Source organism: Neofelis nebulosa, chromosome 7 (genome assembly GCF_028018385.1).
Source record: "Neofelis nebulosa isolate mNeoNeb1 chromosome 7, mNeoNeb1.pri, whole genome shotgun sequence".
NCBI lineage: Eukaryota > Metazoa > Chordata > Mammalia > Carnivora > Felidae > Neofelis > Neofelis nebulosa.
This window is the reverse complement of record NC_080788.1, coordinates 132,631,674-132,646,022: the sequence shown is the minus strand read 5'-3', so window position 1 is coordinate 132,646,022 and position 14,349 is coordinate 132,631,674. Positions and strand designations below refer to the sequence as shown.

Below are 14,349 nucleotides of genomic sequence, written 5' to 3'. Positions count from 1 at the left end.
GGACCCCCCAGCCCCTGTGAAATGTTTATTCTCCTGCCCCAGCTCCTGGTAACCCTCTCCAGCGGGCATGGCTCCCTCTTTTGGTGTCCCTCTCTAACACCCCTATTCCAGCTTCGGGAGAACATGGATTGCCCTCTCCCCTCTGCTTTTCTACGTTAGCCTGGGCAAGCTCTTCCTCTCATTGCCGGAAGCACACGAGAGACCCACAGAGAACAACGTAAAACCACCATTAGTGTCAGTCCTCCCAAAGTACTCACAAAGCTTCCTGGGCATCTGAAGAGAAAAGGAATCATACGCTTGTTTGCCTTACCTTAATCTAACATCTCTGCTGAAAGGCACACCCTCTTTGCATTATTCAATGAAGCAGTCTCGAACATCAACATTTACTTTACTCTACTGTATATATGTCTTTCTCAGGGGCAACAGGTGGGAACCTGCTAATACATATTTTTCTAAACCGAAAAAAAAAAAAAAAGTAAATTCAGAGCTCCTTTTCCTAGGAGGCAGAAACCATCTGCAGCATCCAAAACTTTCGGATCTATTTTCAGTGAGGTCTACCCCCATTACCTTATTATTCACAGTTGTGGTTGTTGTTGTTTTGCAGGACAACACTCATTTGGATGTTACATTCTGACGCTTTGTTAGAAACCCAGTTACTGCTTTGCCCTTATACTTGTTTATTATTTATCCAACATATACCGATTGTTGAACATTTACAAAATCCCCCTTCCATGGATTTTATATTCTTAGATTTTACATTCTTAGAGAGGGATGAGCGTATTTTTTTCTGTAAATGGTCAGCAAATATTTTGGGCTTTCTGGACCATAGGCTGCTGTGGTACAACTATTCAGTTCTGCCATTTTAGCGCTCAAGCAGCCGTAGACAAGATATAAATGAACAGACGTGGCTCTCTCCACTAGAACGTTATTTACAAAACAGGTGGCTGGCCTGGGTGCCGTAGCTTGCTGACTCCAGTTCTAGGCAATAAAACAGATATATAATATGGCAGGTATGACTAAGTGCTAAAAATAAAAATAAGACATGGTGAACAGCAGGGGACAGATCATGTAGGGATTTATGCTGAATGAGATTGGAAATCCTTGGAAGATTTGGACAGAAATGGTCTGTCTGATCTGACTCCCAGCTGCAGGGGAGCTGGGACACATTACGGAATGGGTAAGACACTTGGAAACTGGCTGGGAGGTTATTGCAACGATCTGGATGCAAAGGGATGGTTCTTGGTACCAGGATGGCAGTAATGAGGTGGTCAGAAGTGGTTGCATTCTAGATAGATTTAGAAGGTCTGAGAAAAAGGAGGTTCAAGGGCGACCCTTAGACTTTAGGCTGAGTCATTGGAAGAATGGCCTTTCCATCTTCTGAGCTGAAGAAGAGAGAAGGAGGGGCAGGCTTTGGGCAGAAGACTGAGTCCTGTTTGGGACATGTTGTATTTGAGATGCCTTTCAGACACCCAAGCAAAACTGTTGAGTAGGCGGTTGGATGTAGGCCTCTGAGATTGGGGAGGGAACTGGGGTTATAAATTTGAGAGTCACGACAGCATGTGGGTGGTCCTTACAGATCAGCGAGGGAATGAGAACTGATATAGAAGACAGGTCTTGGGTTGATCCCTAGCATGTTCTGGCACTTGGAGGTCAGGGGGAGGAGAAAGCAGCCCAGGACACTGGGCAGCAGTGGGGCAGCATGGCCAGAGAAAGGCAGGGAGAGTGGGCTCAGGTGGAGAGTGTGACGGGCCAGCAGGATGCTACTGGTGGGGTGACAGGGGTGCAGGCTGAGATCTTTCGCGACGAGATGCTGAGGGCTCTGGGGGCGCCTGGGTGGCTCAGTCGGTTAAACGTCCAACTTCGGCCCAGGTCACGATCCTGTGCTTTGTGGGTTCGAGCCCCGTGTTGGGCTCTGTGCTGACGGTTCAGAGCCTGGACCCTGCTTCGGATTCTGTGTCTCCCTCTCTCTCTGCCCCTCCCCCACTCCGTCTCTCTGTCTCCCCAAAATAAGTAGACATTAAAATTAGATGCTGAGGGCTCCGCATCTAATCTAAGCTCTTCCGGGACGCACCTTGCCTTTCATTTCCCCCGGCGGATCCCTGCTGCCGCTGTCAGAGAACTCCCAGGCCATCACTCTTTCTAGCTCCCTTCATTGCCAGACAAGTTGCATTTTCTTTGTGACGTGGCAAGTTGGGCAGGCAAACTGCACCTTCCAAATTGTCCATAATCCTTGGCTAAGCTGCTCTCTTTGTACTGAAAAAAGAAGCCAGCAGAGTCCGAGAATGCTCTCTGGAACAAAGAGGAAAATGTTTTCACAAAAATACGGGCACATCCTACTGGCCGCTGACCCCTGTCCCGGTTCCCTGGGGCAGGGTGGAACCTCCTCGCCGTCAGCCTCTCTACAGGGTGAAAATGCAGCTTCCGGAGAGGTGAGGGCAGCATTCTGCTTTCACATGTAGGCAAAAGCACCAGGGACTGTCTGTCACGCGTGGGCCAGCGTGTGAGTTAAAGGGCAAACACGGGGCAGAAAGAAGATGGGCAGAGGCGACAGAATGGGCAGGAGGCCCGAGGAGGCCAGCGGAAGGAGAAAGACCAATGCAGAATTCGTGGGAATGGAGGGGGCGGGCTTTTTGTGGTGCAACGTCTTGAGTGTCTTTGACCTAGAACTGGCCCCATGTTTAAGGTCATGGATCCGGGAAACCGGCCCCTTCCTTCCTCTCTCCTTTTTTTGTCACAGCAAAGATGACACCTGGCACTCCGTGCTCGCATCTGCTCTTGCCTTTGTTCTATTTTTTTTCTACTCTGTTCAATTTGGGTGTTTGGCGTGACCAACGGAGGTTTGAAAGCGACACTCCAGCTGTCCCATGCCCACTCCTACTGAATTCTCTTGAAATTCCTCCTGCTTGGCATGGCTTTCTCTAGTCCCCGCTAAGCAGAGTCTTGGGCAAGTCTCTGTTTTGACACGGAATCATGCACTTGGTGCTTCCCCCCAACAGTCTTGTTGGATTATTGAACATCTGTCTTCTAGGCTTCACATCTGGTGGTTGATGGATGGCCAGCTGTCCCTGAACGGAGCTGAGATCATAGAACGGATGGGGCCTCTGCATGGTTTGGATCCCCAGCCAAGGAACACACAGGTCTGCCCTGTGTTTAACACATTTCTGGCCGGGAAAGTCCTGTAGATTAGTGGGATACCCATAACATTGGGGTATTTTTAAGTCATCCCGTGCTTCTATTTGTTACCAGGCTTTATCAAATCCAGAATACAGCCTTTGTTTATTGTCCTGGCTACCAGGTAGCAAGTCATGAAAAAAGTAGGCAGAGGAGAAAAGAAGTACCTATGTAGGTGGTAGAAAAATGCATTATTTTCATATCTGCTACCAGAAATATTCCCAGGAATGGAGTTATTTTAGGAAGGTGTCTTGACAAGTCATTTGGGGATGGAAGGGGAGCCCCGAGGGCCTTGAAGAGTCAAGACAACCAAAGGAATTCTGAAAGTGCTGTGCACATGATATTAAGACTTGGGGAGAAGGAGAAGAGGGGAAGCAGCTGGAGAGGGGGGCCAGAGACCTGTGGAGTGTGGGTGTCTCTCTTGTATTAGGGTTCTCCGGAGACACAGAACCAAGAGGATATGGACATATAAATTTCTGTGTATGCGTATCTTCATCTACTTACCTACCTACCCATCTATAAAGAGATTTATTGTAAGGAACCGGCTCATGCAATTGTGGAGGCCAAACAACCCCATGATCTGCTGTCTGCAGACACAGAAAAGCAGGTAATCTAGTTCGAAGGCCTGAGAGCCAGAGAACTGATGGTATAGATTCCAAGTCTGAAAGTTAAAACCAGGAGCACCAAAGGCAGGGGAAGACCAATGTCTCAGCTCAGTCAAGCTGAATTAATCCAGCCTTCCTCCACTTTTTTATTGTATTCGGGACCTCCCAGTGGGGAGGGCAATCACTATACTCAGTCCACTGACTCAAACCCCCCTCACAGACACAGCTAAAAGTAATGTTTAACTAGAAATCTGAACATCTCCTGGCCCAACTAGGTTGACGTACAAGATTAATCGTCACAGTGCCTGTGTTGGTAAGGAGCTCAAGGAATTTTCTGCACAGAGACCATGACACTTTCTTTGAAGGCTCTGCGTTTTAGTAATGCTGGTCTCCCAGTTTGCTGAAATCTTTAGTTGAGTGTGTTGTGCACACTAGTGTTTGCTTTTTCTAAGTGGTATGATTGTGTGTGTGTGTGAGAGAGAGAGAGACAGAGACAGAGACAGTGACAGACAGAGAATCATTTGTGTAGATGGAAGGAACTCAGGCTCCAGGGATGTTTGCTGTGTTGCCGAACAGGGTTGGATGGGGAGATAATCTGGAGATGAGTGATTTCAGCAGAAGCAGGACCCTGTATCAGAGGCAGGAGAAAGGCAAGAAACAACCAGGAAGCTTTTGGATAGTTGAAATGAGAGTTAGGGCCACTCTAGTCTAGAAGGTAGGGGGCATGGTGGTGCCGGTGACACGTTCCAGAAGAGTTCTGGAGGCTCCATTAACTCTTGCTAAAATAGCAAAGCCTGAGGCTAATAGATTTAAAGTCTGACCATCGCTGCCCTCTACTCTCAGCAAAGCAAACAATCTGGACGGTGCCTGTACTTTATTCTTCCCTCTACTTCTCCTCTTGTAACCGAACCAGTGTGAGTTGGCCCAGTGGTGAGTCACAGGTAGAAACCACACCAGGTGAGTTGCTGCACCAAAAGGAAACTTTATTTGCAGCAAAAAAGGAGATTAGGGGAATAACTTCCAAAGCCATGACTCCCCCAGTGAGGACGAGCGGGTTTCTTTCACTTAGGGTCAGGATGAATATTTGATAGGGAAGCCTTGTCATCCTATGTAGAGGCAGCCAGAAGATCATGCATGTGCCTGAGGAAACATGCCTATACATACATTCTATGTTTTGTACATGAGGCTTGTGCTCCTCCTTGGGCAGAGATTTCAGTATTCTAATGAGGTAAAGGTAACTGTCGGTCACTCCGTGGCTCACTCCGTAGTCCCTCTGCACAGGCGTGGGTTTTGAGGGGGCGGCATCGAGTTCAAATTGGTCTGGGTGGTCTGGGCCAGTGGGAGCTTTTCATCTGGGCAGTCATTATTGCTTGAGGGGTATTTTGGGTTTCTGTCATGGGATGCAATGCCCCTTGAGTCTTTTGCCCGAGGTAAGAGACAGCGGGAAAGAAGACCTTAAGGAAAAATATGGGACAAAGGCCAGTGGGTACAAGCAGATGGGCAGTAAAGGCCGGTGACAATCTGTTGATAGCTTCCTATCTCCTTTATCAAAGGCACTTCAGTCTAATTTCAGCAGACAATATTGTGAGGGATGAGGAAGTAATTTTCTGCAGTGGCTTGGGATAGAAGGCCCTTTCAGTAGGACTTTTATTCGGGGGCTTAGAGGAATAATTCAATAAAGTCCACCTGGTTTACACAGAATTTCTAAGATGCTGGCTGTATAAGATGAATTATATTTTCATGCAAGTTTCTTTTTTTAAAATGTTTATTCATTTATTTTCAGAGGGAGAGAGAGAGGGAGGGAGGGAGGGAGAGGAGAGTGGGGGAGGGGCAGAGAGAGAGAGAGAGAGAGAGAGAGAGAGAGAGAGAGAGAGAATCTCAAGCAGGTCCAAGCTGTCATCACAAAGTCTGATGCAGGGCTTGAACCCATGAACCATGAGATCATGACCTGAGCTGAAATCCAGAGTCGGACACCTAATGGAATGGGCCGCACGGGTGCCCCAATTTTCATGTAAGGTTCTGAATGGCCAAAAGATAAAACACAACTAGTGTTTTCCTGAAGTCTTAAATGCCTTTGCACATGTGAATTTATCTTTAATATCACAAAGTACTCTCTCTGGAGTGGGTCGACATGAACCCCTTCCCTCGTCCTCTGTGGTGATCACTACTCAGCGTCAGCTGCTAAACTTGAGTCACCAAACACTAATCACGTAAGAAACGTATTAGGGAGGAATCCTATAAAATTGTGTTTCCAGAGTGGAAAAAAAAAAGTGCAAATTTTAAATTCACAGTGAAGCTCTCACAGCTATTTCGGATGCAATAAAAGTCCATTTTAATAAGTATCGCACAGTTTACCTGTACCTATTAAGTGCATTTTAGAGATAGGCAAAGTGAAAGCGTAATCTGCTTTTAAGCATTCTCCTAATACGAATGACCCAAGTGAAGTATTTGGGCATGCTTGCACTGCTAAACGAGGCAGAAAATTTTACCAAACTTTGTGTTATTAATATTTCTTATGTGTTTGGCTCTGTTAGTAATGAATCATGCAATGTAAGTGAAAATCCTTCTGCGGGGTTGGGCGGCCAAATAGACCTCTCTCACCTCTGTCTCTAGTTCTCTGTTCCTGGGCAAACCACTTCCCTTCTCTGGGCTGCAGGTGCCTTATGTGTAAAAAATCTCCGTTAATTAATCCTATGAGTATCATCATTCAAGTTAAATTAGATAATACGTACAAAGAACTCAGCTCAAGAATGCGTATACGAAGTACTCCATAAATGATAGCTATTATTATTATTATTATTAGAAACTTATAGTATTTAACTCAATGCTATTGTTTTTAGAGTCCAAAGTTCTATTTATTTTAACCATTTAAGGTGGAAATTTTAAGTAAATTTTGCTCTTCCTGCCTGTTAGACTGAAATTTATTTTTTAATTTTTATTTATTTATTTTGAGAGAGAGAGAGAGAGAGAGGCAGAGAGAGAAGGAGAAAGAGAATCCAAAGCACGCCCTGCACTGTCAGCACAGAGCCCGACTTGAGGCTCGAACCCATATACTGTGAGATCATGACCTGAGCCAAAACCAAGAGTTGGACATTTACCCCATTTAACCCACTGAGCCACCTGGGCACCCCAAATTTTATTGCTAATGTGAACACATTATATTGTTATATTATATTATTATATTGTTATAATATTATTATAATATTATATATGATATATATAATTATTATAGATATAAGATTTATAATTATTATATATGTATAACCATTATAACATATTATTATAATATATATTATATTGTCATATGTTATTATATTGTTATAAGAACACATTACAATGGAAATTTAAAAAAGAAAAATGATTTACTCATAATCCTCATATCCTAATAAAACATTGCTTTTCCTCTCTTTGGATTCCCTTGCTCATATGGAGGCACATTTTGATGTTATCGTAATTCGTGTTCATAGCGCTATTCTATAGTCTGCATTTTCATAAAATGGACTTCATTTTTTATAAGGTCTCCATAATTGTAATTTTTAGTAGCCATATAGCTTTCAGTTGAGTCTGGGGACCCTAATTTCACAGTCTCTGTTTTCAGTCATTTAAAAAAAAATATTTATTGGGGCACCTGGGTGGCTCAGTTGGTTGAGCGTCCGACTCTGGCTCAGGTCATGATCTCATGGTCTGTGAGTTTGAGCCCCGTGTCGGACTCTGTGTTGACAGCTCAGAGCCTGGAGCCTGCTTCGGATTCTGTGTATCCCTCTCTTTCTGCCCCTCCCCCGCTCATGCTCTCTCTCTCTCTCTCTCTCTCTCTCTCTCTGTCTCTCTCTCTCTCCGTCAAAAATAAACATTAAAAAAATTTTAAAAAATGTTTATTTATTTTTAAGAGAGAGAGAGTGAGAGACAGATCACAAGGGGGTGGGGGTGCGAAGAGAGAGGGAGACACAGAATCCAAAGCAGGCTCCAGGCTCTGAGCTGTCAGCGCAGAGCCCAATGTGGGGCTCGAACTCACGCACCATGAGATCATGACCTGAGCTGAAGTCGGACGCCCAACTGACTGAGCCCCCCAGGTGCCCCTGTTTTTAGTCATTTTGATCGCTTCTAGTTTCCATAGATGAATATCTCTTGAAAAAGGAGCCAAAGGATTCTGGATTTGGAGACTTGGAAGAGGTGAGTCCCTTTGCTTGGCGCGGGTAGGGCTTCATAGCTGAGGTGTTTGGGGATGGAGGACTGGGGCTCTCGCACGTGCTTTTGGAGAACCAGCAGCAGTGGGGGTGAGGCCGGCCGAGATCCCCAAGGAGGAAACGTCGCCAGGCTGGCTACACAAGGCTGACTCAGTCTGTGTGGTAGGACGCGGAGGGGGACCTTGAGTTTGCCTTCTGGATTGGTCTGCTCAGTTCGGTAGCTAAGAGAAGGACCAGGCAACGCTCAGAAGTTCCTTCTGGAAGGCAGAAGCTGAAGTCAGTATGGTGAAGGCAACCTCTGTGTGATGTTGTGATTTATAATAAGAAATGTGTGTATTTGGTCTTTGTTTCAGCTTCTGGCACAGAGCTCTGAATACCCTTGGAATTTCTGAAGGAATGAGAGTGATTAAGGTCTCTTTTGCTATGTTAATGAGGTGACTTTTGGAAAGCCCCTAGGTCACCTGGGGAAGGGGGCTGGTTGCCAGAAGAACCAACCGTGTGTTTAGAGGATTGGAACTTTCAGTCCCACACCCCTGGCTTCCAGGAATGGGCGAGGGGCTGGAGGTTGAATAGATTGCCAAAGGGCAATGATTTAATCAACTGTCTCTAGGAGTAAAGCCTCCATAGAGGGGCGTGTGGGTGGCTCAGTAGGTTAAGCATCCACCTCTCGATTTTGCCTCAGGTCATGAGCTCATGATTCCATGGAGCCCTGCGTTGGGCTTTGTACTGTCAGTGCAGAGCCTGCTTGGTATTCTCTCTCCCTCTGTCTCTCTGCGCCTCCCACACGCGCTCTCTCTCAAAATAAATAGATTAAAAAAAAAAAAAAGCCTCCAGAGAATCCCAAAAGGACAGAGTTTGAAGAGCTTCTGGTTTGAGGAACCCTTGAAAATATGGAGAGAACGTTCTCCGAGGTATGGAAGCTCTGAGTCCTTTCACTCCTCTCCCTATGCATCTTTCCGTCTGGCTGCTGATTCACATCCTGTACTATCTTTTGTAATAAACTGATAGTCTTATGAGTGAACTGGTTTCCTGAGTTCTGTGAGCTGCTCTAGCAAATTACTTGAACCCAAGGGGGGGTTCCTGGGAACCTCTGATCTACAGCCAGTTGGTCAGAAGTATAGGTGACCAGTTGTGTTGACAACTGGCATCTAAAGTGGAGAACAATCTTGTGGGACTGAGCCCTTAACCTGTGGGATCTGATGCTATCTCAGGGTAGACAGTGTCAGAATTGAGTTGATTTGTAGGACACCTGGCTGGTGTCTGAGAATTGCTTGGGGGCGGTAGGAACACCCCCCAGCCCCACCCGCCCCAAACACAAACTGCGATTTGTACGAGAATGTACTCTCTTTCTGCTACTTTCTGTGAGCTCATTTAATCTTATAAAGTACTATTTACGCTATAAAGTCAGTTAACATTCCAGTTAAACAGCTGGGGAAACTGAGTCATAGGGGGTGTAAGTCGCCTGGGTCAACAGTTGCCATCTTGTTGGCATGCCCAGCTCCACAGGACTTCCCTGAGTTGAGAGCTGAGAGCGGGAGAACCCTGTGGGTGTCCATCTGGGAGTCACGTTAACAGCCTTAGACCAGTAAAGGACCAGTTCTGCCCTACAGTTAAAACCACAAACTTGCCTTTCCTGCTGGGTAAATTGGGGCACTGCAGAGCAAGCTGAGAGGAAATGGCTGCCAGTCGTATTCTTAGGAATGTTTCCCTTGAGTGCGACGCCTCTGAATATAACAACCCTGCATGTGTGCATGTAAAATAGTTCTACTCAGAGGATCCTGGACGATGGGCTTTGTAGCGGTTTGTGGCAAGGAGAGCATCTTAGCTGCTTTTCTCCAACAAGGACTGAGTCCAACACATTGTTGGATCATTACTACTCGGGATTTGTCGTTGCTGTAGTTCATACGAGATATGAAAACGTATATAGCTTAATTCAATAAAAAGACTGCATTTTTCACTTATTACATTGGCAAATACATATATATATATATATATATATATACATATTATAAATGTTATTTTATATACAATAGGTGATGTGTAAAACAGCACATATGTTTTACGTATTTATAAATATTAGGTATGTTTATATATGTTTAAAATATAGTTTTAGGGACAAATATGTGTGTGTAAGGATATTTGTTACTGTTCTTTATAATAGTGAAAAATTAGAAATTGCTTAAGGAGTGCCTGGGTGGCTCAGTCGGTTAAGTGTCCGACTTTGGCTCAGGTCATGATCTCACAGTCCATGAGTCTGAGCCCCGCTGTCAATGGGGAACTCCTCTGGATTCTCTGTACCCCTCTTTTTCTGCCCCTCCCCCACTCACACATATGCTCTCTCTCTCTCTCTCTCTCTCAAAAAAAGAAATTACTTTAATGTCCAGTGATAGAAGACTTGGTAAAGAAATTATGGATACTCACACTTCGGAATTGAAGCATTAAGAAAATATGCTTGCAAAAAATGTTTAATGACAGGGGACACTGGCCATGATTAAGTTTGTAAGGGTGATATGTAAGATAAAAATTCCACATTATGCTTCCAGTTTTGCAAAGACAGTACAAACATTTGTAAACCACAACTGGAAATAAATGCATAAAAACAACAAAATGAAAATGGTGATTATTTCTCAGAGGTCAAAACAGGGGTCGAGTTGTTTTCCAAGAACCTGACAAACACACATGGCAAACATTTGTGCGTACGGAGTCACTAGAGAAAACCCACACCGTGTAGATTTTCCCTAATTTATCCCAATTTCCAAATTTTGCCCTGTTGTCAGCTGAGGCAATTTCATTCTGGCTGGGAAATAAGATGCTGTGGGGATTGGAGGATGAGAAAAGTCAAGGGTTTTGTAACTTAGGTTTCTTTTTTTTTTTTTAATGTTTATTTTTGAGACAGAGAGAGACGGAGCATGAATGGGGGAGGGGCGGAGAGAGAGGGAGACACAGAATCCGGAACGGGCTCCAGGCTCTGAGCGGTCAGCACAGAGCCCGACGCGGGGCTCGAACTCACGGACCATGAGATCGTGACCTGAGCCAAAGTCGGATGCCCAACCGACTGAGCCACCCAGGTGCCCCTGTAACTTGGTTTTCTAACTAGAGCCTGCAGGTAAGCTGCTGGATGAAGGGAGAGTGCAGGTGAGTCAGGCAGACATGGAGGGCAGCCGAGGTGTGGTGGAAAGAGGGCCCCGAGGCTTCAGGTCTGACCTGGCCACCGTGAGCTCTGGGAGCAGGACTTTGCCTGGTATAGAGGCTGGATGGACCCACATTCAAGTCCATGTCCAAAGTTACCTATGTGACTTAATCTCATGAAATCTCAACTCAATTGTAAAATGACCACGTTACTGGCCGGTAGGGAAGCGTTAATGACACAATGTACCTAAAAACGGGAGAAGGAGTCTGGCCCGTACCGAGGGCATATAACCAATGTCCAGCTCATGACCTTCCCTGGTCTGCATGGTTGCCTGTCAAATCAAGGAATTAGAATGGATAACCTCTAAATTACCCTTTCTCTTTGAAACATTTACGGTGCTTAAAAAGCCTTAGGCAAGGAGAATTTAATATTTCCCTAACTTTTATTTATCTTCCTTTGGCAAAGAATGAGTTATCGCAGTGCGTGCGTATACATTAAGGAGCCAAGGAGCAGGGTTTGAAATTCAGCCGCGGGAGCAGAGGCTCCTAAAGGAAGCCAGAGTGGGCGGTGGTTCTTAAGGTGAGGGATGACAAGGAACAGGTGACTGGGTACAGGTGCCTTGGTCTCCTGCCCTTTCCTGCAAAGATACATATCCAAGGGCTCTGTGTTTTGTTTTCTCTAGAGCAGTGGTTCTCAAGCTTTATTGCAAATTACAGTCACCTGGAGAGCTTTCAGACCATCCCAAAGTCTCAGAAGCGCCTCACACCAATTAAATCTGCGTAGAACCCAGGCTTCAGTGTTGTTAAAGCTCCCCAGGTGATTCCAAGTGTGCACCCAAAGTGACGATCCCCACGCTGTAGTGAATGGAGGGCCCGGAAACAAGTGTGAATCCCACATGTCAATTCTGACCACTGAGTGTGACCTCAGTGGTGCAGCGATGCATGTGTGAAGGGACTAGAGTAACATGTCCCCTTCCAAATAGTGACATCTGTGTCACATAACAGTGTTTGTAAATGTCTGGGGCCAAAATAAATAAATAAATAAATAAATAAATAAATAAATAAATAAATAAATTTAAAAAGTCGCCAGTTTGAGGTCTGGTTTCTCAAGAGCACACCATGGAGCTGAACAAAAGGCGGGCTGTCGCCGATGTGATGGTGCTTCTTTCCAGGAGGACACATCTGTCGTTGGGATCTTCTCGTTTTTAAACCAAAGCAGATACCCAGGTTCTATTCCGGCCCACTGAGTATGACGGACATATTGAAAACATCCTCCTATGAAGACAGGAGGAAGGGATAATGTAAAAATACAAGGGCAAACATACAGGGAAATTTATGAGGAATTCCAAAAATTGGTCTCCAAAAGAAGAATGCATGTCTGACATGAACCTCAGGACCTGGAATCCTTTTGGGTCATTTCCAGGAGACAGAAGAGCCGTCCTTCTAAAGTATGTCCACTAGATGGCAGCATCACCATGGTAAAATATACTGGCCTTTCTTGGCATAAAGGAGGGATTTTTTAATATTGAACAGAGGTTGGAACTCAGATGGTTTTATAGATATGAATATGCTGTTAAAATATTCTAAATTATAGTATATATATCTGATATATAATTCTTAGTATTATTGTGTAAATTATATTGGCATTCTCACTATAATTCATACCATCATTAATTATATCGTGTGCTGTTTAAGCAGCTTTAATGTTATGGCTAGAAGTCCTTTGCTGGCTACCACTACCTCTTCTTGGCTAATCTCAACTTTTGTTTGGCTAAAACTACATTCTTCAAAGGGCAGGGAATGTTTATTTATTAAATGGCTTTCGTCTATAGCATGAGCCAGCCAGCTGTGATCCTGCTAATTATGGGTCTGTCATGATTTTCACTCCGTTGTATGATGTAGTCAGTTTCTTCTTTTTCTGCCACGATTTAATATCAACTCCAACTCCATTTGTGATGTTTTGTGGATGCAATATGGTAAATCATTATGTTTCGACCTGAGTGCCAGGCCACATGTGAGCTGTTGGCAATACTAAACAAGACTTTGGTGGAGGTTACATGCTAGTGGAATATACCATGACACGCGTGTAAAGTACATATTTCAGTGCAAAGGCAACTGTTGTTTTTACAAGTCCTGTGAAGATTTAGACTCTTGTTCTGTCGATCATGGAAAGTTCTTTCGGAAATGGCATGGGGATTGGGAAAAGGGTTGGACCTAAGAATATCAGAGGTGGCTTTACAAATTTAAGGATTAGTAGGAGACCGATGCCAGATGTGTTCGTTGGGGACTAGGGGTGTGCTGCAGCTGTCCACTATTGTCACCATCTGTTATCTTTAGGATACATCCCCCCAGCCAAGACAAAGTCGTTTAGAAATATGTAGAGAGTCTGGTTAATTTAGTTAGCTCAATAAGTGAATACACACACAGGCTGGTCCACAAATGGAACAAGCCATTGTGTGAGGCTTTGTAAAGCATTTGATGGTAAACAAAGCATCTTCAAATATATCACGTGTGTACCCTATGCCCAAGAAATGCAGCCATCTACCCCAGTTGCCATAGCTAGCCAGGGAAGGCAGAATTCAGAAGTAGAATGCTAAAACATGTCAGGTGCACGTCAGAGGTATCCAGTGAGTTGCTACTTTACAATGGTGGCTATTTACTAGAAGCCTGGCTTTTGGTAACCAGGCATCGTAGTCTTAGATCATGATGTTTCCGGCTCAGTAATTTATGACTTGAGATCTTCAGATGATTCCCTTAGTTCCAGCTTTGGGTGTGTGTGTGTGTGTGTGTGTGTGTGTGTGTGCGCGCGCCTGATCTTCAAATTCTGCTCCTGGGGTCTTTGTGCATATGCCCCACCCGTGTTTTATTTATTTTGCTTTTATTTTATTTATTTGAGGGAGAGAAAGAGCACATGCGTGCAAGAAGGGGAGGGGCAGAGGGAGCGACAGGGAGAGAATCCTGAGCAAGCTCCACGCTCAGGCTCGAGCCTCACACGGGGCTCGATTTCATGACCCCGGAGATCATGACCTAAACCAAAACCAAGAGTTGGTTGCTTAGCAGACTGAGCCACCCAGGCGCCCCTCCACCTGAGTGGAAGAGGGTGTGACTTTTTAATCTGTGGTTGGCAGGACCATACACAGAACCAGCTTTGTTACTGGCCAGGGTGTAAATTAAGCAACGGGCCCTTTCTAAGATGAGATGTGAAAAGACTGTACGTTGTCTGATTAGCCTGGAAAAGGCTTCCGGTCAGCCAGGCCTGG

At 45.0% G+C, this 14,349-nt stretch overlaps 1 protein-coding gene across 4 annotated transcripts in view; it reads left to right on the top strand.

Annotated features, from left to right (window-relative positions):
• Nucleotides 1–14,349, top strand: part of GALC (galactosylceramidase) — a 151,405-nt gene that overhangs the window by 79,993 nt on the left and 57,063 nt on the right. The window contains exon 17 of one of the 4 annotated variants that reach the window (XM_058739929.1): nt 12,262–12,391. The exons of the other annotated variants lie outside the window; for them this stretch is intronic. Within the exon in view, the coding sequence (XP_058595912.1) occupies nt 12,262–12,336 (75 nt within the window). The 3' untranslated portion in view covers nt 12,337–12,391. Of the gene's footprint in view, nt 1–12,261; nt 12,392–14,349 lie in introns of those variants that run through there. 4 annotated transcript variants of the gene reach the window in all.